The sequence below is a fragment of the Leopardus geoffroyi genome, chromosome X (genome assembly GCF_018350155.1).
Source record: "Leopardus geoffroyi isolate Oge1 chromosome X, O.geoffroyi_Oge1_pat1.0, whole genome shotgun sequence".
In the NCBI taxonomy this organism is placed as follows: Eukaryota; Metazoa; Chordata; class Mammalia; order Carnivora; family Felidae; genus Leopardus; species Leopardus geoffroyi.
Window position 1 is genome coordinate 20,988,271 of NC_059343.1, and position 23,415 is coordinate 21,011,685.

General features: G+C 40.4%; 1 protein-coding gene across 2 annotated transcripts in view; it reads left to right on the forward strand.

The window, feature by feature from the left end:
• POLA1 (DNA polymerase alpha 1, catalytic subunit) overlaps window positions 1-23,415 on the forward strand; it is a 305,107-nt gene that overhangs the window by 233,302 nt on the left and 48,390 nt on the right. For both annotated transcript variants that reach the window (XM_045472141.1, XM_045472140.1), the window contains exon 36: window positions 1,666-1,762. In XM_045472141.1, coding sequence (XP_045328097.1) covers window positions 1,666-1,762 — 97 coding nt within the window. The remainder of the gene's footprint in view (window positions 1-1,665; window positions 1,763-23,415) is intronic.

Sequence of the window (23,415 nt, forward strand, 5' to 3'; positions counted from 1 at the left end):
TAAAATAGGTTCAGGTAAAGAAAGAGATAGTTGTGGAAGGAGTGGACACAAAAAGAGACAGTAGCCCTGGCTGATGATGAATAGCTCCATGTCGGTTATTCCTGCAGTCTAATATTTATAGATACCCTTTCCAATGGCCAGAGAAGTTTAAAATACACTAAATTTAGTAACAGACTTTATAATGCAGTGAACAGGAAGGTCAGTCATTGAGCTCTAATAAGTGAATGTCAGTCACTTCTGTACCAAGTTGAGTTGACTGTGGTTTTTCATCATTGATAGTGAGCTAGGATCCTTGGATCTAATACTTGGTTACCCAAGAGAGTTCCTTCAAAAGTAATGCTGTTTCCATATCCAATTGTGGGTAGTGATTTTCCTGAGGTTCCTACTGGCATGCTCATCTGTGGGCGCCCCTGGACCCAGCTGCATGGATTGTACAAATGGCTTGGTTGTCATGATCACTCTTGGATTAATTCATTCAGCCAACATTTATCTATAGAGTGCTTACGGTGTTAGTTAGCCGTATGTATGTTTGGCACTGGTGCCGAATCTGGCGCACGATAAGCGCTGATTCGATATTGGTTGGATTTCATGTTCATCTGAGGCAGCAAGCAAGAGCTGGTAATGTGCTTGTCATTTGAGCTTCTCTCATTTGAGAAGTTCCGGGGGTTCATTTGTTTCACCTCGGTAGGACACCCCCACCCCCAGAGAAGACACCAAAGCTCTAGTACATCGTCCTTCAGCATGAGGGTTTCTTTCCCAAGTGTCTTACTTCATAGGAAAAAGGAAAGAGAGTTCCTAGGGCAGTTGATCTTAAATAAATAGAAGTGCATTTGAATGTGACGCACCACATAATTCTTACTTCGGTTTTTGAATTGGCTGCATGTGTTTTTCCCCACATAGGGTGGGATACAGTTGCTTAGGAGAGTACCCAGTTTCTCTAGATACCCTGGGGAATATCAGTGTTCATTATATGTTTGCTGAATGAATAGTAGTTCGGGCACATCTCCTATGATCTGTTGAGTTAGAACTTGCCAAGGTCACTAAACATTTGTTTTGACATGGGTGGGCTGAAAAACCTTGGTTATTTCATTTCACCTGGTATTTCTGAGGTCATACGTTGCCCACTTAGGACTAGCACAGAACAAGCGGTCAAGGTCTTCCTCATGTCTACACCATGTCATGTCTGTGAGCCAGTCCCTGGCAAAGGCCTTAGATTTCCACCACAAGTCATAAAATTGGGCTCATAGTTTAGCAGTGTATGTTAAACGATTTGCAGAAATTGTTTAACTTCTTGCTACCATGGACAGGTCCCAGTTAGGAAGCACAGTAGCACTTTTCCCAATTAACAGTGCAAATTGTAAAGGGTGCATAGGAATTTGCAATTTGACAAAATCAGTTTTTTTGACAGCAGGGGCAATCAGTCTGCAGCTTCGCAAGTAGTAATCTGTGATCGAAGTGGCAGGATTTATTCTGAATTATGAAAGGTATGTATGCTATATGAGGGGGACTAGTCATTAGTATGATTCTCTCCTTATTCACCCCCCCCTTGTTTAAAACAAGCTACTTGATATAGAAGTCAGAAGTACGGAATACACTCTGTTGCGAGTGATCTCTGTCGCTGCCCTCACCAGTAGTAGTATTCATTTATTTTCTGTTCTATTGCAGTATTCTGACAAGTCCCTGTACACCCAGCTGTGCTTTTACCGGTACATTTTTGATGCGGACTGTGCACTGGAGAAACTTATTACCGATCATGAGAAAGGTACGTTAAAATACTGTAATTACCGTTGAGTTTAAAGTGGAAATTTGCATCATAAAAGCCAGACCTACTGTCAGGCTGTTCACGCAGCATCACACCGCTGTCTCAGAAGCAGGCCGTGGGGGCCCTTGTGAGCACAGGCTTCCCCTGCATGAGGGGCGGCGGTGTAGGAATCCCCGGCTTTGGTCCCCACAGCCTGTCTCACATTGTTCTCTATTAAAGCAGGGCTTTGGGGGAGGAACATTACAAAAAGGACTCTTTAAATGCTATATTTTGAAAATGCTATTTTCTATAGAGTTTAGTAATTGTAATAAAGTAAGCATAGGCAACGTGATCATTGGACCTACAAAAACCAGACATTACCACAAAAAAATAGACCTGGAGTGTGTCTCTGCTGTTCACTAAAAGCCTAGGTTCATTTTGAAAGAGAGGCATGGGGTGGAGTTCTTTTATTGACTCCATCCTAAGAGTGCATATCTGCGCCTTCGCCCAGATGATCGGGTGCTGCCCGTAACCCTCACACAAGACTTTCAGGCACTGTGGGGCTTAATGGGTCTGGGAAAAGCTTTGTTACATAACAGAGTATTTGAAAATGTCGTGACAAGTGTATGGGTTTTTTTTCTCCTACCTAAAAATCACATTGACAACTTTTCTATTACCTGTAAAAAATAAAAAAGGCAAATTTACACATCTTTCATATTAGTTACCTACAGAGTGTTTATGTTGTTTGTCAGTGAATATCAATTCAACATTTTGTTGGTCGGTATTAAGGCCGGAGGTAACCTTAAGGACATAAAGAAACCTGCTAATACTGCTGGATTTCGTCACTTAAGAATCCCCATGCTGCCCTTGATTTGGTCTTAACTGTTTTCAGTTCTAGTCTTAATTGACCAGTTTTTCCATCTACAAGATAGGCTAACAGTTAACAAAAATTTTTTTAATGTTTATTTATTTTTGAGAGAGAGACAGACTGCAAACAGGGGAGGGGCAGAGAGAGAGGGAGACACAGAATCTGAAGCAGGCTCCAGGCTCTGAGCTGTCAGCACAGAGCCCCACATGGGGCTCGAACCCACGAACCGTGAGACCATGACCTGAGCCGAAGTTAGACACTTTAACTGACTGAGTCACCCAGGTGCCCCAAGCTAACAATTATTTTTAAAAGGTCTGACTTATTTGGTTTTGCTGTCCTTGGATATGAAACGGTATACTGATTGATGGAGGAAGTTGGTTGGGAAATTAATATCTTGTTTTTAGATGTTCACCAAGTACTTGGACTATCTCCACAGCATATTTTCAGTGACTGTAAAATTTATGTAATGCGGAAAAAAGTTCCTTCTGTTCATTAGTAACTGGGTTTTTGAACTTCCATTTGTGGCTCATGTTTAGCCCCTGTTTACTTGCAGTATCATTAATAGCTGTTTCTCTTTTACCCCTAAGGACCTTTCCTTAAAGGCATTGTGAGTTGAAAGAATTAAGTACTGATTCTCTGATGAGTACAGTGTGTGTTTCTATCTGGTTTGTTACCTCTTTCCGGGTATTACTATGTTAGAACTTGTTCCCCCTTTACTTCTATCTGAATCTAGCCATTTCAGATTGTTCCCTAGATGTTCTTAGACTCCAAAGGGATGGGGCTGAAATAGTCTTTCATGATAAGCAGTTTTCAAAAGTCTGTTGGCTCTTAGAGACATGTAGGAGTGATGTGGAAAGTCACTGGAGACTTACTCTGGCTTTTTAGAGAACGTCAAAGAGTGGTACATTGCTCTTCCAGAAAAATAAGGAGTAGAATAGCTGCTTAGAAGCTTCTTGCTTGGCAAAAGGGGAGAGGTGTTGACAGAATCTGTACCGTCACACAATTTACTGCAGTTCTATTTCACAAGTTTAAGAGTTGGGACACTTTTTTTTTTGTCATTTGCTTCTAATAAGTACACTATCCAGGAGGTCAAGGTCAAAACGGCACTAAGTGTGAGTTACTGATGGGTTCTTGTACATGTCAGATGGCTAACAAAAATAAGATAAGAGAAGGATTTTAAGTCTGTGTGTCACAGGAGGAACTTTGTGAAATGTTCCTAGAACCTTTTGTTTTATTTACAGAATTTTAATTATGAAACTATTTTTCCTTTTAGCTTCCTTCTTGTTTATTATTCATAAATTGTGCTTTAGGAATGAGTGGATGAGCTGAAATTTACCTGCTCAGGGCGTTTTCAGATCCCTCAGTAATGTTAAGAGGTATTAGGGTATTTGTCAGTAGGGGGTATAAACTAAGACGCTGAGTCATGCTTATCTGTATTCCAAGATCACACGTTTCCTGGTAAGTCATGTTTGATAAGCTCTCTCTGAAGAGTCACCTAGGGGCTTCACCCAGAGATTCTGATTCAGAAGGTGGGGGGTAGAGTTTAGGAAGCTCCATATTTTAGAACGTCCCCCCCCCCCAAACAATTCTCACGTGCAGCCATGTTTGAAAACCTCTGTCCTGCTCACTCTGAAAACATCATCTGGATGGTTTCTAAATAAGAGAATTTGAATCCAAGTTGTAGTCCATGGGGAACAAGTGGAGAAGGAGTCATACAATCCATAGGCTAATAATTAGAGGAAACGTTTGTAAGTGTACGTTAATGTGACCTATAAAAAATTCGCTTCTCACTGTATCAGTAGTGTGAAATACTCTGTTCTGATTTGCTGTTCAAGGGAGACTTGCTATAAAAACGAATTGGCAATCTGTGGGATCCAGAGGGCAAACATATTGACTCAGTTTGGACCAAGGCCAGAACTGCGGTAGATGTTAACATCAAAAGTCTTGTGAAAAGTGACAGTCACTGCACACAGTTGTGTTGAGAATGGAGTCTAAGTATTGTCTGTCCGCACACAACCCTGGAACTAGCATGTGAAATCTGTACTCTAGACTCTTCTTTGCACCGTTTCCTTCTCTAAGATTGTTTTACCATTTCCATTTGTAAAGCCCATAGGTCTTAAGGGTTGTAACTGGATGGTGGTTCTAATTTTTGTTTGAAACGTGGCCATTTGACTTGGAAAAGTCACAAAGTATTTGAGTTTATTTTTATGGTGAAAAGTGGCTCTTGTCAAAGCTTTTTCCTGTACTTTGCTTTCAAACAAAGTTTTACAGGCCATTAGTCCATAATGTGAATTAACCCCATTTGGTACTTTCCCTTACCTTTAAAATGCTAAAGGACTGTTATTCACTTTGGTGAAGTGTTTACTGCATATTCACTGTAACTACATGACATTTTTACAAATCTTATTTCTGTAGGACTTTGCCGTTATTATTGTAACTGCTCCAGAATGTACACAGATGGCATAATAGATCCAGAGAAAGTTTTAGAGGAACATAGTGGCAATAGATGAGGTAAAACTCCCATTTCCACCATGGCATCACTAAATGGTCCCATTTGACTGCCTCATCCCATGGGGCCTTGACCTGAGTAGGGATAAGTGGAACCATTTGGGGGAGACATGAATTAATTCACATCTCGTCCCAATTGTCTAAATTAAGTTTGCTTAAAAATGCGAGAACATGGGGCACCCGGGTGGCTCAGTTGGTTAAGTGTCCAACTTTGGCTCAGGTTATGATCTCACAGTTCGTGGGTTCAAGCCCTGCATCGGGCTCTGTGCTGACAGCTCGGAGCCTGGAGCCTGCTTCGGATTCTGTGTCTCCCTCGCTCTCTGCCCCTCCCCCACGCACACTCTGCCTCTGTCTCATAAATCAATAAACATTTAAAAAAATTAAAAACAAAATGCGAGAACAGAGAGAGTCTCTTAGTTTTCTCACCTGAGCTTTTTTATTTCGTTTATTCAGCAATGGTAAAAACAGTACGTACATATTTTCCTTTATGTGTTGAGGGCCATCCCCGATGTCAAAGGAACTAAGATGGCCAATGTTCCCTGCCCTGGAGGAGCTTAGAGTCCACTGTAGACAGATTCAGCAGCAAAGTATGATAAACTCCCAATCTGGCCAGATTAGGATTATTACAGAAGCAAAGGATGGGAGCCACTACTTGCCTTTGTTTTTGGTAGATTCATTGTTAAGGGAGTTTTAGCTTCACAGCAAAATTGAACGGAAGGTACAGAGATTTCCCATGTATGTACCCACTGCTCCCACGCATGCACAGCCTCCCTCATCGTCAACATCCCCCACCAAAGTGGCACATTTGTTACAACTGATGAAGCTGCACCGACACAGCATTATCGTCTACCTTAGGGTTCACTCATGGTGTTGGACGTTGGTTGGACAAATCTGTGACGTGTATCCACCATTATAGTATCCTAGTGTCGTTTCGCTGCTCCTCAATCCTCTGTGCTCACCCTCATCGTCCCTCCCTCCCCACTAACCCCTGGCAAGCACTGATCTTTTTGCTGTCTTTATAGTTTTCACTTTCCAGAACATCATGTATTTGGAATCATAGAGTATGTAGCCTTTTCGGATTGACTTCTTCCACTTAGTAAGATGCATTTTAAGTTTCCTCTGTGTCTTTTCATGACTTGATAGTTCATTTTTTAGTGCTGGATAATACTCCTTTATTTGGATGTACCACATTTTACGTATCGATTCACCTACTGAGGGACACTTTGGTTTCCAAGTTTTGGCAGTTCTGAGTAAAGCTGTTATAAACATTCGTATGCAGGTTTTTATGTAGACATAAGTTTTCAATTCCTTTGGGTAAATCCTAAATGCCAGGGAGCATGTTTAGTTTTGTATAAGAAACTTACTTCCAGAGTGGCTCTACCATTTTGCATTCCCACTACCAGTAAATGAGAGTTCCTGCTGCTCCACATCCTCACCAACATTTGGTGTTGTCAGTGTTCTGGGTTTTGGCCAAGCTAATAGATGTGTAGTGGTATCTCATTGTTGCAAGTTGCATTTCCCTGATGACATATGATATGGAGCGTCTTTTCATACGCTTATTTGCCATTTGTATATCTTCTTTGATGAGGTGTCTTTGGCTCACTTTTTAATTAAGTTGCTTGTTTTTTATTGTTGTGTTTTAAGCGTTCTTTGTATATTTCAGATAACGGTCCTTTATCAGATATGTCTTTTGTAAATATTTGCTCCCATTGTGTGACTTTTCGTTTCATTCTCTTGAGCACTAATTGCCTTTTCACGTTAGTGTTTGAAGAGCAAAATAAAACTTTTTTTCTGTTTCTCTGCTCTTCCCGGATGCTTATCTTCTCTCACTCTCTGTCAGCTATTTGTAATAGGATGCTGTATTAGTCTGCAACGCCTGCCGTAACAAGGTACCACAGACTGGGTGGCATAAACACAAATGTATTTCCTGCCAGTCCTGGAGGCTAGAATCCTGAAATCAAGGTGTCAGCAGGCTTGTTTTTTCCTGAGGCCTCTCTCTGTGGTTTGTAGATGGCCATCTTCTCCCTGCCTTCGCGTGGTCTTCCCTCTGTATGTATCTGTGTCCTAATCTCCTTTTCTTAAACGACCAGTCAGTCCTCTTGGCTTAGGGCCCACCCGGGTGACTTCATTTTAACATAATTGCCTCGTTAAAGGCCCTGTCTCCAAATATAGTCATATTTTCAGGTACTGGGTGTTAGGATTTTGAACTCCCCCTCCCAGTTTATTTGGCGGGGGGTGGGGGGGAGCACAATTCAGCCAGTAATGGATGACCTTCTTGGTGAATTTTTCCATAAATCCCTTTCAATCTATTGGGCTTGTCTCTGTCAGAATTGAAACACCAGGATTTAGGACTCTGTTGAAGAAAGGAATTGGAGCTAAGTATAAAGGGTTAGCGCCAAGAAGCCGCTGTGACCGTAACCTTATGAAAAGGCTTCTTTAGGGAAGCCCAGTTTCTCAATGGAGTCTCTTTAGGCCTAGAAGGACCATTCTTCAGGTCACCCCTGTTTCTTGCCAAGGGATGTGGGCGGCCACAGCCTGTCAGGGTTGCTTTTCTCCTCTCTCCTGTCAGCCAGGTGAAATCTTACACACATTTACCCTCTCATGGTCCTCTCATGACAGCCCTGTGAGGTGACCGTGGGTCGTCCTCCATTACATTGATGAAGAAACTGAGTTCTGTAAAGCACGCTTCGTTCCTTCACATTCCCACAGCACCCTTTAAGTGCCCTTCTCACAGGACTTGCCCTGAATTGTTTTGACTTTCTCTTTCGCTGAGTTCATTGAGGCAGAGGGTCGTCTCTTGCTTACCTCACTTTGCACACTGGAGCCAGCTCACTAAATTTATGTTGAATGAATTCTTAGTAGAAAATAAGACCACACAAGGAGTTTCAAGGATTTTGGAGCAGTTGGTCCTCGGAAGCAATTCTGTCCATAAATAGAGGGTAGTTAGTGTGCATTAAAAATTCTAGATCCTCCTATATTGCTTGGCTTGACTCAGGTGTGCCATAAATTAATGTAACTGAAGTTCCTTGACATTTCCAGATTTCATATCTGTCGTTCAGCTCTTTGCAAGTTTTGCTGAAGACAAGTGACACTGTAGCTCTCATTTTGCTGACGACAAAAGAATTTTGATGACAAAATCAAAAGAATATCAAGTCACTTAACTAGTGAGTGAGCCAGACCGACTGTTCCCTCACCCACACTGCCACAGGGTCCTGTTCTTTGCTCACACTCAGCTAAATAGTTAGATTTATGAAGTGTAGTAATAATTGTATTACTTCACAGACAATGGACACCCAAAAGAGAGACAACAGCTAGTACTGAAAAGTGAAGGAATCTAAAGAAGTGATGTAGGTTTTTTTAGTGAGAAAATTAGAGTTTTATGGAAGAAATGACATGCTTTACTGTCTTTGGGAGTTTGGAGATTTCTCAGGGTCCCCTTTCAATGTTAAGAACTTCCCTTATTTTCCCAAACTTTGAAAGCAGAAGAGTTTTATCGTTGCTGGAAGTACAGAAATAAAAGTAGCAAAGAGCCCCTGGAGTCCTCTCTAAGCCATTCGTGGTTCAAGAATTTACTTTGTTAAATCCTAGCAAGGCATTAAAAAGAAGCCTGTGTCAGAGAGACTGGTCCAGTTCTTCTTATATCACTTTCTAAATTTATTTTTTATTGTTTTTTTATTGTTTTATTTACTTTTGAGAGAGAGAGCATGAGCAGGGGAGGGGCAGAGAGAGAGGGAGAGAGAGAACCTGTAGTGGGCTCTGTGCTGACAGCAGAGAGCCCGATGCAGGGCTTGAACCCATGAACTATGAGATCATGACCTGAGGTGAAGTCAGACGCTCAAGCAACTGAGCCACCCAGGTGCCCCTGTTGTCACTTTTTTTAAGTCCGTGGGTTATCCTCCTGAAAAAATTCTTGTCACATTTTAGAAATGAGCCTTTCTGGGGCACCTGGGTGGCTCAGTCAGTTGAGCATCTGACTTTGGCTCAGGTCATAATCTCATGATCTGTGAGTTTGAGCCCCGCATCGGGCTCTGTGCTGATAGCACAGAGCCTGGAGCCTGCTTCAGATCCCGTGTCTCCCTCTCTCTCTTCCCCTCCCCCGTTCACGCTCTGTCTCTCTCTCTCTCTCTCTCAAAAATCAATGAGCTTTAAAAAAAAAAAAAAAAAAGAAATGAGCCTTTTCTCTGTTTTTAACAGGTGAAGCACACAGAACAATTCACTCCTACCAGGTACATGCAAAAGTAAAGGTAGAAGTTCGTTTAAGCTCCCATTCACCCTCTTTTAAATTATATTTTTTGTAATTGTGAAAAACAATTTTTTATAAAAATAGATTTTGAAATGGGTAACTTACAAACTCCATTTTCCTTTTGTTTCATTTTCTTACAAATAAAAAATGACCTGGGGCACCCGGGTGGATCAATCAGTTAAGTGTCCAACTTTGGCTCAGCTCACGATCTCATGGCTTGTGAGTTCGAGCCCTGCATTGGGCTCTCTGCTGTCAGCACAGAGCTCGCTTCAGATCCTCTGTCCCCTTCTCTTTCTGCCCCTCCCCCACTCACAGTCTCTTCCTCTCTCTCAAAAATAAGCATTAAAAAAAAAAATGAGCCACGTTTTGTTTTGTTTTTTAAACTATTCTTTTAATTAATTTAAGTGAACTTTTATCTTAGGAAACTAATGTGGCAATTCACAACATAGTTAGCTATCTGTTTGTGAGTAGGGGGTGATTGTAGAAGCGCTTAAAAATTTTGATAATAGAAAAAGTGGTCCATAGAACCCTGACTTTCTGAGGGGGGTTGTTGCTGATGTTACTAGACATTACATGGTTTTTTTTTTTGTTTGTTTTGTTTGTTTTGTTTTTTTTTTATTTATTTTTGGGACAGAGAGAGACAGAGCATGAACGGGGGAGGGGCAGAGAGAGAGGGAGACACAGAATCGGAAACAGGCTCCAGGCTCTGAGCCATCAGCCCAGAGCCCGACGCGGGGCTCGAACTCACGGACCGCGAGATCGTGACCTGGCTGAAGTCGGACGCTTAACTGACTGCGCCACCCAGGCGCCCCAAGACATTACATAGTTTTAATCTTTAATGATTTAGGGAAACACTAACAATATCATGTTTAAGTCCAACAGTATGTAGCCATTATGATACTAATTTGTTGTTTGTATGCAAGGTGGAAAAATTACTAAGAAACACTGGAGTTGTTTACAGTTGTCATCTCTACGTGGATTGTAGGTAATATTTATTTTCTCCTTTACACTTGTATATACGTTCTAAATTATATCATCTGAGCATGTACTGCTTTTATAGCAAGAAACAAATTATAAACCCTGAAATTTTACAAATAAATATTTTACAGAACTTGAAATAATTATTGCACTGATTTAGCATTTGAGAGAGAAAATAACCTACAGAAGAACCCAAATCAGCTTGTTCTCTGTTCATTTTTTTCCCAAGTCAAACCGAAGACCTTGTTACTCAAAATGTGATCAGTATACCAGCAGCATAGACATCACCTGGAACCTTGTTAGAAATGCAAAATATCAGGTCCTCCGCAGACCTTCTGCTACAGCATCTGCATTTTAACAAGATTCCCAGGTGATTCCTAGGCATATTAAACTTTAATAAGCACTGATTCAAGTCGCTCAGAACAACTAAAGCCTACCTCCTTTTTATTCATCCATTGATTAGGGCCATCCTTTTGGCAAAATTTTCAAATGACAAGTATGCAAACTTCCTTCCAAGAAGGCCTACCCAGGTTTCAGGTAGAATTGGTATGACAGCCTGGTCTTTTGAAATACATTTTATAATTAAGCTTCAAAATGTAGCGCGCCACCCCCCCCCCCGCCCCCGCCCCAGGGCAAGGGGGTGGGGGCAAGAAAGCATGAGTTCTTCCACTTTGTTTCTTACCTAAGTGAGAAGAAAAGTAAAGGAGAAGTAAACCAAGGTTTTGAAAATGGCTTGCAGCTTCTCAAGATCAGTGGCTTACAAGGAAAGAACTAGAATGCAGTCCTACCCCCACTTCGTGTAAGCGCCGCTCTGTATGTGCCCGAAGTTTTACCCAGTCACCGCATTCTTGGCCTCATTACAACATTGATCTGGCACCTTTGGAAAGACTTCAGGGCATTGAACTAGAATTTTTTTGACTTGAAAAACAAGATTCCATTTCTTACATTTTGCGACTAAAAGGTTTACTTGGGAATTTGCTTTTCCTTATGTTGCTGACTTTTCTATTTTTTATGCTCACTGTGAGAATGACAACATTGTTATTTTCCAATGGCAGCATGGAGATTCAGACTGCTTTGTTTTTTCTCTCATAGTACTGCCTATTTTGTTTTTGCTTTGCTTTTTAACTAAAGATGACTTTGCAACGTGACAGAAAAGAAACTCCATTTCCCAGTGAATTGTCACCATAGTTGCTTTGCCCATAAGTGGAGGTGTCTTGTCTCTGTACATTTTCTGTCATCCTCTTTAGGATAGCTCAAGTACTATATGAATGTTGCCATATATTTGAGCAGCAAACTTCCGGATTCTAATAACGTTCCTTTTCTTTGAACGCATTTCTGTAAATATGCACTCCACTTTCACACTTTTATGTCCATATGGACTTACAGGCATGCTATGATAACAGATATGTTATTAGTTTTATAAAATCCTTTCCTTTTACATCTTTTCAATGGGCAGGCTTCTGGTCCCTTTTGTAGTCAAAGTACTGCAAAAATGAGGGGCGCCGTTGTTGCATCTCTGTGACAGTTCTGTTGTTGATGGTTCTCATTTGCAAAACGTATTGTCCTTTTTCTTAGTGCTGAGAGTAGGGAAAACCTGGTAAGATTTTTTTCATGTACTTTTAAAATATATACTTCTATCACCAATGAGAGAAAAAATATTAAACGATTTTCAGGCAGTTAGACCATAATATGAGCTAATCACTTTATTTTGAAGAAAAGTATTTTTAAACAGTTGAGCTAGCGAATTTACTTTTAAAATGTATTGTGCTTACACAGTAGATGGTTTTATTTCCATGATGTTTTTTACTACATAATTATACATCTTAATTACGTAATTACTATCATAATTATTATGTAATTGCATGTACTTCCACTAATTACAAAATCAGGAAGTGTAATTATCTAGTAAAAACTTTATGAAATTTCATGCACTAAAAATTATTTACAAGGCTACTGCAGTGGTCTCCTGGAAGGCTTCCCATGCTTAGTCTTAGTCCTGAGTTTAGAACTTGAACACACAGGCCAGGACAAGAAAGACAATTACAGACAGACCCAACACGAAACTGAGTATTGTCATAGAGGTAAGATGGCCTTTGTTTCTTAGGAGTTAAAGCCAGGGAACATTTTAATCTCCTTGTAATGATGCAGCTATAAAAATAGCATCTTATGTTTGAGGTCGGTATCACAAAAACTGTTACCGGTAAGGACAGGTTTTTTCCTTAGGAAAGAATTGATTAATAGAATTGAGAATCAAGGAATTCAGATTACCGAACAGCCAGGCCTTCTATGATTCTATAATGTGAATGGCTTGTTTAGCTGTCCTTCAAAGAAAAATAGTAATAATACCGTTGTTATTATTTAAAATTATTTCTTTAGTTTGAAGAGGGCTTTTTTTTTTTTTTTTTACTAGTTGGTGTTTATATTTACTGAAATAGGAGAAAACATATCAAAAGAGCATAATCTTTTTCTACCACTGCTTGATGTCAAAAGCAGCTTATGAGATGTAAACACATACGCACAAACATGTAACATCAGACCCTAAATAAAGACAGAAGGTTTAATTCAATAAAGCTATGATGGCTTTACCATTCAAAACGACATATAAATTGCACAGTGAAACAATAGTCATGACAGCAAATTAGATATGACATCTAAATTACACTACAAAGAGAAATCCCAGAACCATTTTTGGTCTGTAGGAGTCTGTTTTAGCCCAGGTTTAAAACCCAGTCTAGAGACTGCTTTATTGTCTTAAGTAGGATAATGTTGTAGAAGACTAATTGGAGGTTGGTTGAATTAATTGCAGATTAATTAGGAGGAAGGGCTTAGAATACTCATGGCAGAGAAGAGAGTAGATCCTTTAAGTGTCAAGATAGAATGTACTATAAGTTTCAGGAGTATTAAATTATCAGTATTTGTGTAACATCTCTAAACTATTATAACATGACTTAAAGCACTTAGGGTTAGATATAGTTATACTAAACGTTCCCCTCAAAATTAGTGCTTTTCACTGGAAATGTATTGCAGCAGCTACTTACAGTATAACAGTTTACTTCTTCTTAAAAGAAGACTTCAACATTAAATAAAAGGTCTCTAGTCTTAGAAGCAGATGACATTTTTTTTTCTTAAATCTTTCTAAAGAAGCACTCTGTGGTTTTATCAGTTATTGACTTTGTGACCTTTTTATACCAGCTCAAATTTGTGATGAATGTGAGTTAAAAAAAAAAAAAAAAGTCAGTGAAGAGATCAGAAAACAGCAGCCCCACTTACTTCAAATAAATTAGAGGATATATAGTCATCCAGAATTGCTTCATGCTCTCAGAGAAATTTGGGACTTAAGTAGATTTGGTCTGACTTGTGTTATTTTTAAATTGCATGCTCTTTTCCTCTTGGACATCTTCTTTGCTTATTTACCTAGCCCTGAATCTAATGCCTTCATCATTTCTTCCTTGCCTTAACTCGGTTGTGGTAACATTTCTTCTCAGAAGGGCTTACACTCCCTCCAGTGGGACAGGAATGACCTCTGAGAGCATCTTCTTATTCTTAGTCTCTTATTTGGGTTTTGGTTTTTACCAATTGCGTGTGCCATGCCAGAACAGTCTTTAACAGTTAAAAGTTAAGTGTTTTTGCTTAGTCCTTACTTTTCTGACCACAGTGAACATTTAATTTTTAAAACAACTTAATGCTTAAATTGACTGGGTGGTTTTTTTATGCTTTGCTTCCCTAAAATTGGCATATGTTTTCGTGACCCTCTGTCGTTCTTTAAAATTTTCATACTTGTCTAAAGGAAGCAACCCTAACTTTGGAAATTTAACTGTGCCCTTGTGATGGCTTTAGTTACCCAGTAGCCCCACGCCCAGATCTGGTGTTGATTTGCACATGATTAGTCAGTGCTCATGTATTATTTTATGCTGTACTATCATGTCCATATAATAGGTGCTACCCCTCAAATACAGGGAAAACCAATCATCACTTTGACTCATTGTTAGACAAGTCCTTCCTGTAGTTGTTACAAATTTATTCACATCCATCAGCATTCTCTTACCTTGTGGCTGATAGGACAGTGGCTAGACAGAATTAATAGCTGGTCACTAAGCCCAATTGAATTAACACTGATTTCATTCTCCTTAGGTCAAGGCCCTGGGAAATCTTTTTCCCCCTTGGTCTGTGAGCCCTGCTAGTCTTAGCACCATCCCTTAGAGCTTAAGGCTTAAACCAGCTGCGCTCACAAAAAGATTGGTTTGCTGGCTAATTTTAGACACTGGTGTGCTTTGCTTGTTTTAAGAAATTATTGTAAAAACCGGACTCACAAATAAGATCATAAACCCAGGTCTGTGTATAAGTCTTGTTTTCTCGGTTTCTCTCTTCTTCGCACCCCCCCCCCAAATTCATTCAGTAAATGTTGGGTCTCTACCTTGTGTGATATGTAAAGGGCACAAGTGTAAGACCAGGGTCCTGCTTTAGAGGTAATAATACTTGTGATCCTTTTCTTATTCATGTATTCGCCTTCTAAACATCTACTTTTTGTAGAGCTTTACTTGTTATGGAGAACTTTCACATCCCTTATTTTTACCTTTCCCATTAGACGGGATAGTTGACAATTTTTCCAATGAGAAAACAACCTCAAATTAATGACATGACCCTCCTGAGGTAGCAAAGCTGAGGAGTGTGAGAGCCCACTGTTCTTTCTGCTGGGTCACAGCTGCCCTATTCTCAGTCTAGGTGAGAAACTTCAGCCTGAAGGCAAATGACTACTCCATGGGAGTGGTCAGGAAAGGTTCCGGGAGAAGATGGAACGTGACCTCAGCCTCAAAAAGTGGGTGACAGTAACACCCACAGATGTAGGCATGTATTTGGAGAGTAAGTTTTGTATTTCTGGCTTTTCTTTAAATACTCTATTGCTTATCCTGCTTTTATAAATTAAAGAATATCGTTTGACAAATGCATGATGATTTTAAAACATATCTACATTGGAGATTTGGTCAAAAAGTGTTGATTAAGGGGCGCCTGGGTGGCTCAGTCGGTTGAGTGTCCGACTCTTGATTTCGGCCCAGGTCATGATCTCACAGTTCATGAGATCGAGCCCCACAGCAGGCTCCACTCTATCAGCGGATATCTCTCCCCTCACCTCCAAGTTCGTTCTCTCTCTCCCTCTCAAAATAACGAAACTTTTTTAAAAAGCACTTATTAAGAGGCTGGTTTATGTGAAGCTTTAAGCTCAAGGCTGAAAGCTGGGAGGCTCTTATCTCTTCACTCCCCACTATAACCACTGGTGGTGCTCTGAAAGAAGCTGACTCCATCCTGTAGGATACATCTGTCAGAAGTGTATCAAAATGTTTTCCTGTCTTAAATAATTTAACTCAGAATATAATAATGTAAGTATTTTGACATGAAAATGTTACATACTGTGATATATCCACTTATCTTAAAACAGATGTCTTTAACTTTGAAAGAAAGAGGTATGGTAAGACAAAACAAAACAGAAATAGGCATTATAAGAGATGAATGACAAACTGAACTAGTTTTATTTAGAAGAGAAAACTAAAGTCCTATTAACATTATGACCATAGAATATAAAAATGTTTTACTTGAAGCGTGATTATTTTTTTTTTTTTTTTACTATCATCATGGTGCACGTTTAGACACGTGCAGGACCTGTTCGTAAAGGACGTGTTTGCTGCTGAAATTCCTATTTTATTGGTGTATTATATATTGTCTTACAAAAAATTTGTAGATGCTAATAAGTCAGTAAAATCCAAGATGAAAGAGAGGGTCTGCACCTGAGCCTGTGTTCAGAAAATTATTCAGCAGAGCATGCTTTGGTCTCTTAGTGAAAGCTTTATCACATTTAACAAATGTGCCACAGTAAATTTATTAGTATGCTACAAAGAAATTTTCAAAATAATTAAGACTAAACTACACTTGTCAAAATAAATGAATGAAATACAATTTTGAATCATCTTTCTTCACTTATTGCTCATTTGCATAATTCAGTAACTTACACAGGAGTCTTTCAGTCATTGGTGTGAATTAGCAAGGTTCCGCTATTCCTTGTTGTACGGGTGGGAATTATGCTACCACATAATTAGCTATTCCAGACATGGACTAACGGGAAATACCAAAGGGCATAGCAAAATCTAAAGAGACAAGGCAGGGAATCTAAAGACAAGAGACAATCAAAGACACCCAACAAACTCAAGCTGGTAGACCACAGGGAATTTTGAATGAAGCCTCTTAATTTATTTTGAGAATAAGAAATCAGTAGTATGAGAGAAATCTCAACAAGATTAGCTGACTAAGCCTACTTAAAAAAAATCTCTCTATAGTGCATGGTGCGCCAGGTTAACCACTCCTGTTTGTTAGTCTGTATACAGCTCAACAAATAGCCGGCAGAGCCTTTCATGGGTATATAGTGGCTTTCCATTGAGGTTTTCACTCTTAGAAGGAGGTCGTTTATACCAATGAGATCTGTAGATGCAAATTGCTTTCTCTATATGTGAGGGGTCAGTCCTTTCACAGCCGACTTGCTCATCTCTTTTATAGAGGTTTTCTTATTTTTCTACTGCTCCTAAAGGAATGATGTTAATCACACACCCCACCATTCCCGCCCCCCCCACCCCCCGACACACAACACAACTTAGCATCCAAGTCTTTTCCCTCCAGCTCTGTGAAACTTTGTGTGCTGATCTTTAGGAACAAAACAAGCTGTTGGCAGTGGCATTTACCCCTGAATTAGGAAGCTTTTTCCTTCTTTCTACCTGGAATATTTTTTTTTTTAGGTTTGCCTCTCTTTTTCACCTGATTTCTAAGGAAATACCTTCTCATTGCAGCAGAGTATCACTGTAACATGCTGGGGCGCGTGGGAAATCTTGAAAGCAGTGTCCTAGAGTGTGGTTTTCACTTTGGCTCCCAAATGATACAAGCTCATAGGAACTAGAGGAGCAGAGAAGTGAAGAGATCAATTGAAGGGTTAGCTGGGACAACCTAGCTTCTGATCCCGTTACTGAAGGGGAGGGAAAGATACAATGTTTGTCTTTTGCCTAGGCTTTTAAAGAATCATACAAACACTCATAGGTTTTAGCCTATAATGTTCCGGAACATTAGGAAGAAGGGGTTTCAGGCACACTGTATGAGCACTCTGTGAATATTTGTTGTTTCCTTCTTTGCTCCGGTCTTTCCATCTTGCCTTCCATCCTTCCTTCTTTCTGCTGGCATTTTTTGAGCACCAAGGGCACCGGCCTGGGCTCCTGAAAGGCAGTATATGGTAGTAGTTAGAAGCCTGTGCTCTGGAGCCAGAATGGCCCCTTCAAGTTTGGATTTTCCACTTCTTGTTAAATAAGTAACCTTGGGGTATGTGACTTACCCCTGTGCTGCCTCATATGTACAGCCTTCAGTAGAATAACACCTGCCATGTAGGGCTCCAAGTTAAACAGGATAATATCGAGACAGGGTGATATGTAAGATGCCTAGAACAGTGCCTGGTGCACGGTAAACATGCAGTAAACATCACTTGGTTTTATTACTTCTGAGAATAACACTTGATCCAAACCACTGTTATAGTACTTAATATTACAGTTACTGTATCTGAATGGGTTTCTGCAGCATCTCATCGACCGTGTTTTGTTCCTGTTTGTATCCCCAGCATTCAGCACAACACCCGGCATGTTTTAAATGACGGACTCTTACTGAATGGTGAAAGTATGAAAAAGACGTGGTGGAGCTTAAAATTGATTTTGATAACTCCTTTTTTAGTTTCTTTACATGAAGTACGTTAGAAGAGATGAGTGTAATTCTCATCGTTAGTCCTTATGAAAGAGATAGAAACACAAATAATCTGCAAATCATTTCCATTTTGTTAAGCTATGTCCCTTTGGCATGTAGTCCATTAATATTAGGCAATGAGTACTAACTATTGGCTCTTTTCTAGGGAGGGCAAAAAATAGTTGTGTTTGTGTGCTGGAAGACAGCCAAACCAAGTTCCCTTTAACAAATTTCTTCTTAACAACCAGGGTGTTGTTGTTTTTTTTAATTTCTAAAAACGACAGGTGCCCAGATGCTACCATCAGATATCTGATTCTGTAGGTCTGGGGTGGGACCCCAGTGGCTGTGTATTTTAAAAAGCTCCATGGTGGGGCGCCTGGGTGGCGCGGTCGGTTAAGCGTCCGACTTCAGCCAGGTCACGATCTCGCGGTCCGGGAGTTCGAGCCCCGCGTCGGGCTCTGGGCTGATGGCTCAGAGCCTGGAGCCTGTTTCCGATTCTGTGTCTCCCTGTCTCTCTGCCCCTCCCCCATTCATGCTCTGTCTCTCTCTGTCCCAAAAATAAATAAACGTTGGGGGGGAAAAAAAAAAAAAGCTCCATGGTGACTTCACTGCACACCCACAGGGTTGAAAATCTTGGAGTTAGTAAAACTCTTCAGACTTTCATATTGCTTCATGTCAAATATGCATTAATTTTGACTTTGATATAGAAAGGGAGATTGGGTGGCATCTAGATAACAATTTAAATAGACAGTAGAAGAGAAACTGAAGTCAAACACATGAATTATTTCCTAGATAAAGGAATCATTTATGGTACTCTATGAGCTAATATAGCATTTGAGAATAAAGTGAAGGAAAAAAATGGGCTGGGGAAAAGTAAGTAAGAAGAACTGTTTTCTGGTAATGAGCAAATGGAAGATGAAATAAATGCATTTCAACAAAATTGGCTATAAAGAACATGTTATTTTCCCCATTAGCTTGCCTCATAAAAGTAGGAAAGGGCTGCTGTGGAGGGTGGGGAATCCTCGAGAAGACTGGATAGGTAACTGGGAAGACACTGAGTTAGACGCTAACCCAACCCTGATAGTTAGGCGTCTCCACAGTTGGATTTCTGAGACCTTTCCCACCTCCTGTCATTTTCTCCTTATCTCTGGGCCTAGCCAGGTGGATCTTGGTAGATAAGCCTTCTGCAGTTTCATATTGTTGCCTGTCCCCAAAAGGTCTGGGGCAGGATGGTAGTCCTGGACATGTTAGAAGGACACCTCTGGGTGCCATGGTCATATCTTGGGCTTACCTTGGATATCCAAGTAGGAGGGATAGCTTGGCTGGCTCCATTTCCCAGCACTGGGGTCTTAGAGCTAGAAAAGAGTCACTTTTGGCACGTCTGGGTGGTTCATTTGGTTAAGTGTCCCACTTCAGCTCAGGTCATGATCTCACGGCTCGTGGGTTCGAGCCCCGCGTCGGGCTCTGTGCTGACAGCTCATAGCCTAGAGTCTGCTTTGGATTCTGTGTCTCCCTCTCAGTCTGCCTCTTCCCCCACTCGTTTTTTTCTCTCTCTCTCTCTCTCTCTCTCTCTCTCTCTCTCAAAAATAAAATAAATACTTTAAAAATTATAATAAAAATAAAAGAGTCACTGTTGGCCTTCCCATCACTCCCTTTTGCCTGGGAGGATTGAGATAGCACTCCCGTGGCACTCACAGATAAGTACCCTCACCAGTCCCTGAGCGGGCCTTGTCTCTACCGTGGCTAACTCTCCCAGCTCCTGGGTTTCCCCTGCCTACATCTCCCACATCATCCCAGTCTCTCCCTGTTGGTATTTTGTTCATACTTTAAGGCTTTCCATCCAGAGGTGATCTCTTTGTCCTCCAAACTCCTGCAGCTCTTAAGCACCGCCCCTCAGGCATTATAACTTTGAGGATGGCGCCGTGCTTGCTGTGTTACTATATGTCTGAGGGCAACTTGCACACGATAAGAGCCTTATAAATGGTATGTGAAATGAATGTCTTCCCAGATACTTCATAGTAGAAACATAATTTGTTTTCTTATAGAATATTTTGATGTTACAGAATACTTTTCTGACTCCATCCTGTTTTCTGTTTATCATCACACCCTCCAACTGCATGAAAAAATGTTTTCCATCCATATATACCCGTACATTCATCCAGCATTTAGCCCATGCCCTCACAATACATTGACTTAATTTCCCACCTTAACTTAACTCCTTTCCGGTAATTCCTAATAGAGTTGGCCTGTGATAGGATGCACCTCCAGGACATTATATAAATTCTACCCTGGAAATTTCTTTGTTCAATCAAACCTTTAGGTCATATAAATCAAGCTGATACTCTGCTTTATTAGTGGAATAAACTGAAAAAAATCTACAAGTTTCCCCTGTCCAGGCCCACTCCTTGCCCTCCAGAACGTATATACCTGCCAAAGCAGTTGGCCGTTTTGCATGCAGGTTTTTCTAGTGATGTACAGTTCGAGCTCTTTGATGACCTTGCTATCTTTCAATTTCTCCTAGCACTCCAAATGAGTTGCTTGGTTTACAGGTCTTTATGATAACTCAGAATGTCTAGAGGCCATCTCCAGATAAGTGTCTGGAGGCGGGGAGTCGAGGGACCGCTGCAAGGCTTGTACACTGCTCTTCCGTGGTCTCCCCGCCGGACCCTCAGTTGAGCAGCGACGCATACTGTTGGCAGCATCCGTTTGTAAAGACAACTGTTATTAATAAGCTGGGGTCAGGAAGAAAAATAGTAAAAGCCCCTTTGGTACCTGTGTCTTGGGGATAACCTGCAAGACAGACTCTAACAGAGTAATCATTGCGCAGCGTAATTGCAGGCGACTGAACAAGTTAGAAAATCTATTCCTGGTTTGCCGCTGACTCACTTTGTGGAATGGGCAAACCATTATTACTCTTTGATTTAGTTGTCTTATTTGTTCGAAAAAAGAAAAATGATAGGTGTTTAAAAAGCACTCCGAAAATCGTCTGAAAGCAGGTCTGTAAGTGCAAAGTACTATTGTCGTTGTTGTTGTTATTATTATTATTATTAGTGTTCCGATATGATTTAGTTTTATGCCATGTAGTTCACAGATATTTCCATTCTCACTGATGAATTGCAAAACACTTCCGTGTCATTCTTTTGCATCGCATTGGTAATAGTTTAGCACGTCTTTGTTTTAACCCCTGTTGAAGTATATATTCAAGATAGAGACCATTAATAAAGTACAATTATCAAATTAAATGTATCTATACTGCTTTCCATTGTTTTTTAAACCTCCTTAAAAACATGGTTACCAACAACTACTAAATAAGACCTTTAATTACTGCCAATCTTCTCTTGAAAGTAACAGTGCTTATCTTGAGTAGTTTGAACTGTAAGTGGTATTCAGTACACAGTGGGGTTATAATGTTATTATGAAGTATACCAAGTCAGTGATAAATATGTGTGATAAACCATATATTTGTATTAGAAACAATACTTCAATTACCCACTGAATAAAAAGGCTACAACTGCTGGTTACTTTCGGTGGGTATGTCATAAAAGTAAAATGTAGTTAAGTGTGCTTGCAATAAAACGTTAAGTATGCTTCCCTGTACAGTCCAGAAACCTAAATTTAATGGGCTTTTGAGTGTACAGCATTTAAATTACTAGGAGAATTAAAAGGTAGTGCTTTGTGTTCTGGCATTAAGCTTTCCAAAAACTTAAAAGATTTTTTTTTAGTATCTCAACTCATTCATCAGAGGAGACCTGTGGCTTTTATTTATATAAAATATTATAGTTCTCCCCCAGATTTTTAGTGATTTTCCAGTGGAGTAACAATGAAACAAGAAAATAATTTCGGGGTGCCTGGGTGGCTCAATTGGTTGAGTGTCCAACTTTGGCTCAGGTCATGAACTCACAGCTCACGAGTTTGAGCCCCGCATCGGGCTCTGTGCCGACAGCTCAGACCCTGGAGCCTGCTTCCGATTCTGTGTCTCCCTCTCTGTCTGCCCCAACCCACTCGCATTCTGTCTCTGTCTCTCTCAAAAATAAATAAACATTAAAGAAAATAATTTCTTTAATTGCAGTAAAATCTGGGCATAAATTCACGTTAAGAATAATAATACAGGGGCGCCTGGGTGGCGCAGTCGGTTAAGCGTCCGACTTCAGCCAGGTCACGATCTCGCGGTCCGTGAGTTCGAGCCCCGCGTCGGGCTCTGGGCTGATGGCTCAGAGCCTGGAGCCTGTTTCCAATTCTGTGTCTCCCTCTCTCTCTGCCCCTCCCCCGTTCATGCTCTGTCTCTCTCTGTACCAAAAATAAATAAACGTTGAAAAAAAAAAAAAAGAATAATAATACATTTTTCTTTCTCCTTTTCTGGGAATTTGGTTCAAGAGGACATAAACTTCTTTTCTAAATCTGGGTTATTTGTTCTCTTAAAGTATTTATAAAGTCCATGTAATTTTAAGTGTTGTGTTTTAGTAACCTTACAAATAACTCTGATACTGGGGAGTGGTAATCTGTATAAAATCAATAACACTATGGATTTCATTTCCATTTTACCATGAGGTGCAATGAAGAGTAAATTGTATGCATTTATTTCTAAGAGTGTCTTTAAGGCATGGAACCAAGGAGAAGGAAATCTAGCTACCGTGGAGTCTTAGAAACCAATGGTCACTTAGTGGCAGACTCGGGCCACATATGACCTCTAAAGGTGTTTCATTTGCCTGAAGAATACTTAACATTTTTAATTAGTTGCTAGTATTTCGAAGACTGGTCTTTCTGTATAAAAAGCCACATTTCTGGCTGTCTTTTAAAATTTGTACTTGGCTACTCTGAGTCAGTGTTCCTGCATGGTGGCGTCGGCCGGAGCTGAGTAGCCAGTAGTTCAGAGGGAACATGGGCTGGGGGCTCTCTGTTCGCCACAGCCCCGTCAAAGCCCACCTCACTCATTTGCTCATATCTTGTTGCTACCGGAGGTGCTTGTTTGCTAAAAATATCTGGAGGCCTGTTCTTCCTTTTTTTTCTTTTAACGAAGAAGAAGGAAAGAAGCCATAAACTTGAGGTTTAAACGGTAAAAAAAATATCCACTCAACATCAAAAATGCAGAAAGATGAGAGTAACCTTAATAAAGTACAAGTCGAGGTGCCTGGCTGGCTTATTTGGAAGAGCGTGTGACTCTTGATCTTGGGGTTGTGATTTCGAGCCGAATGTTGGGTGTAGAGATTACTTAAATAGAACTTTTAAAGGTAACAATAAAGTACAAGTCAATTAAAAATAAAAAACTTACTAGTGCTAACCTTTTTGTAGCACTCTGATCTTCACAGCGTCCTGGGG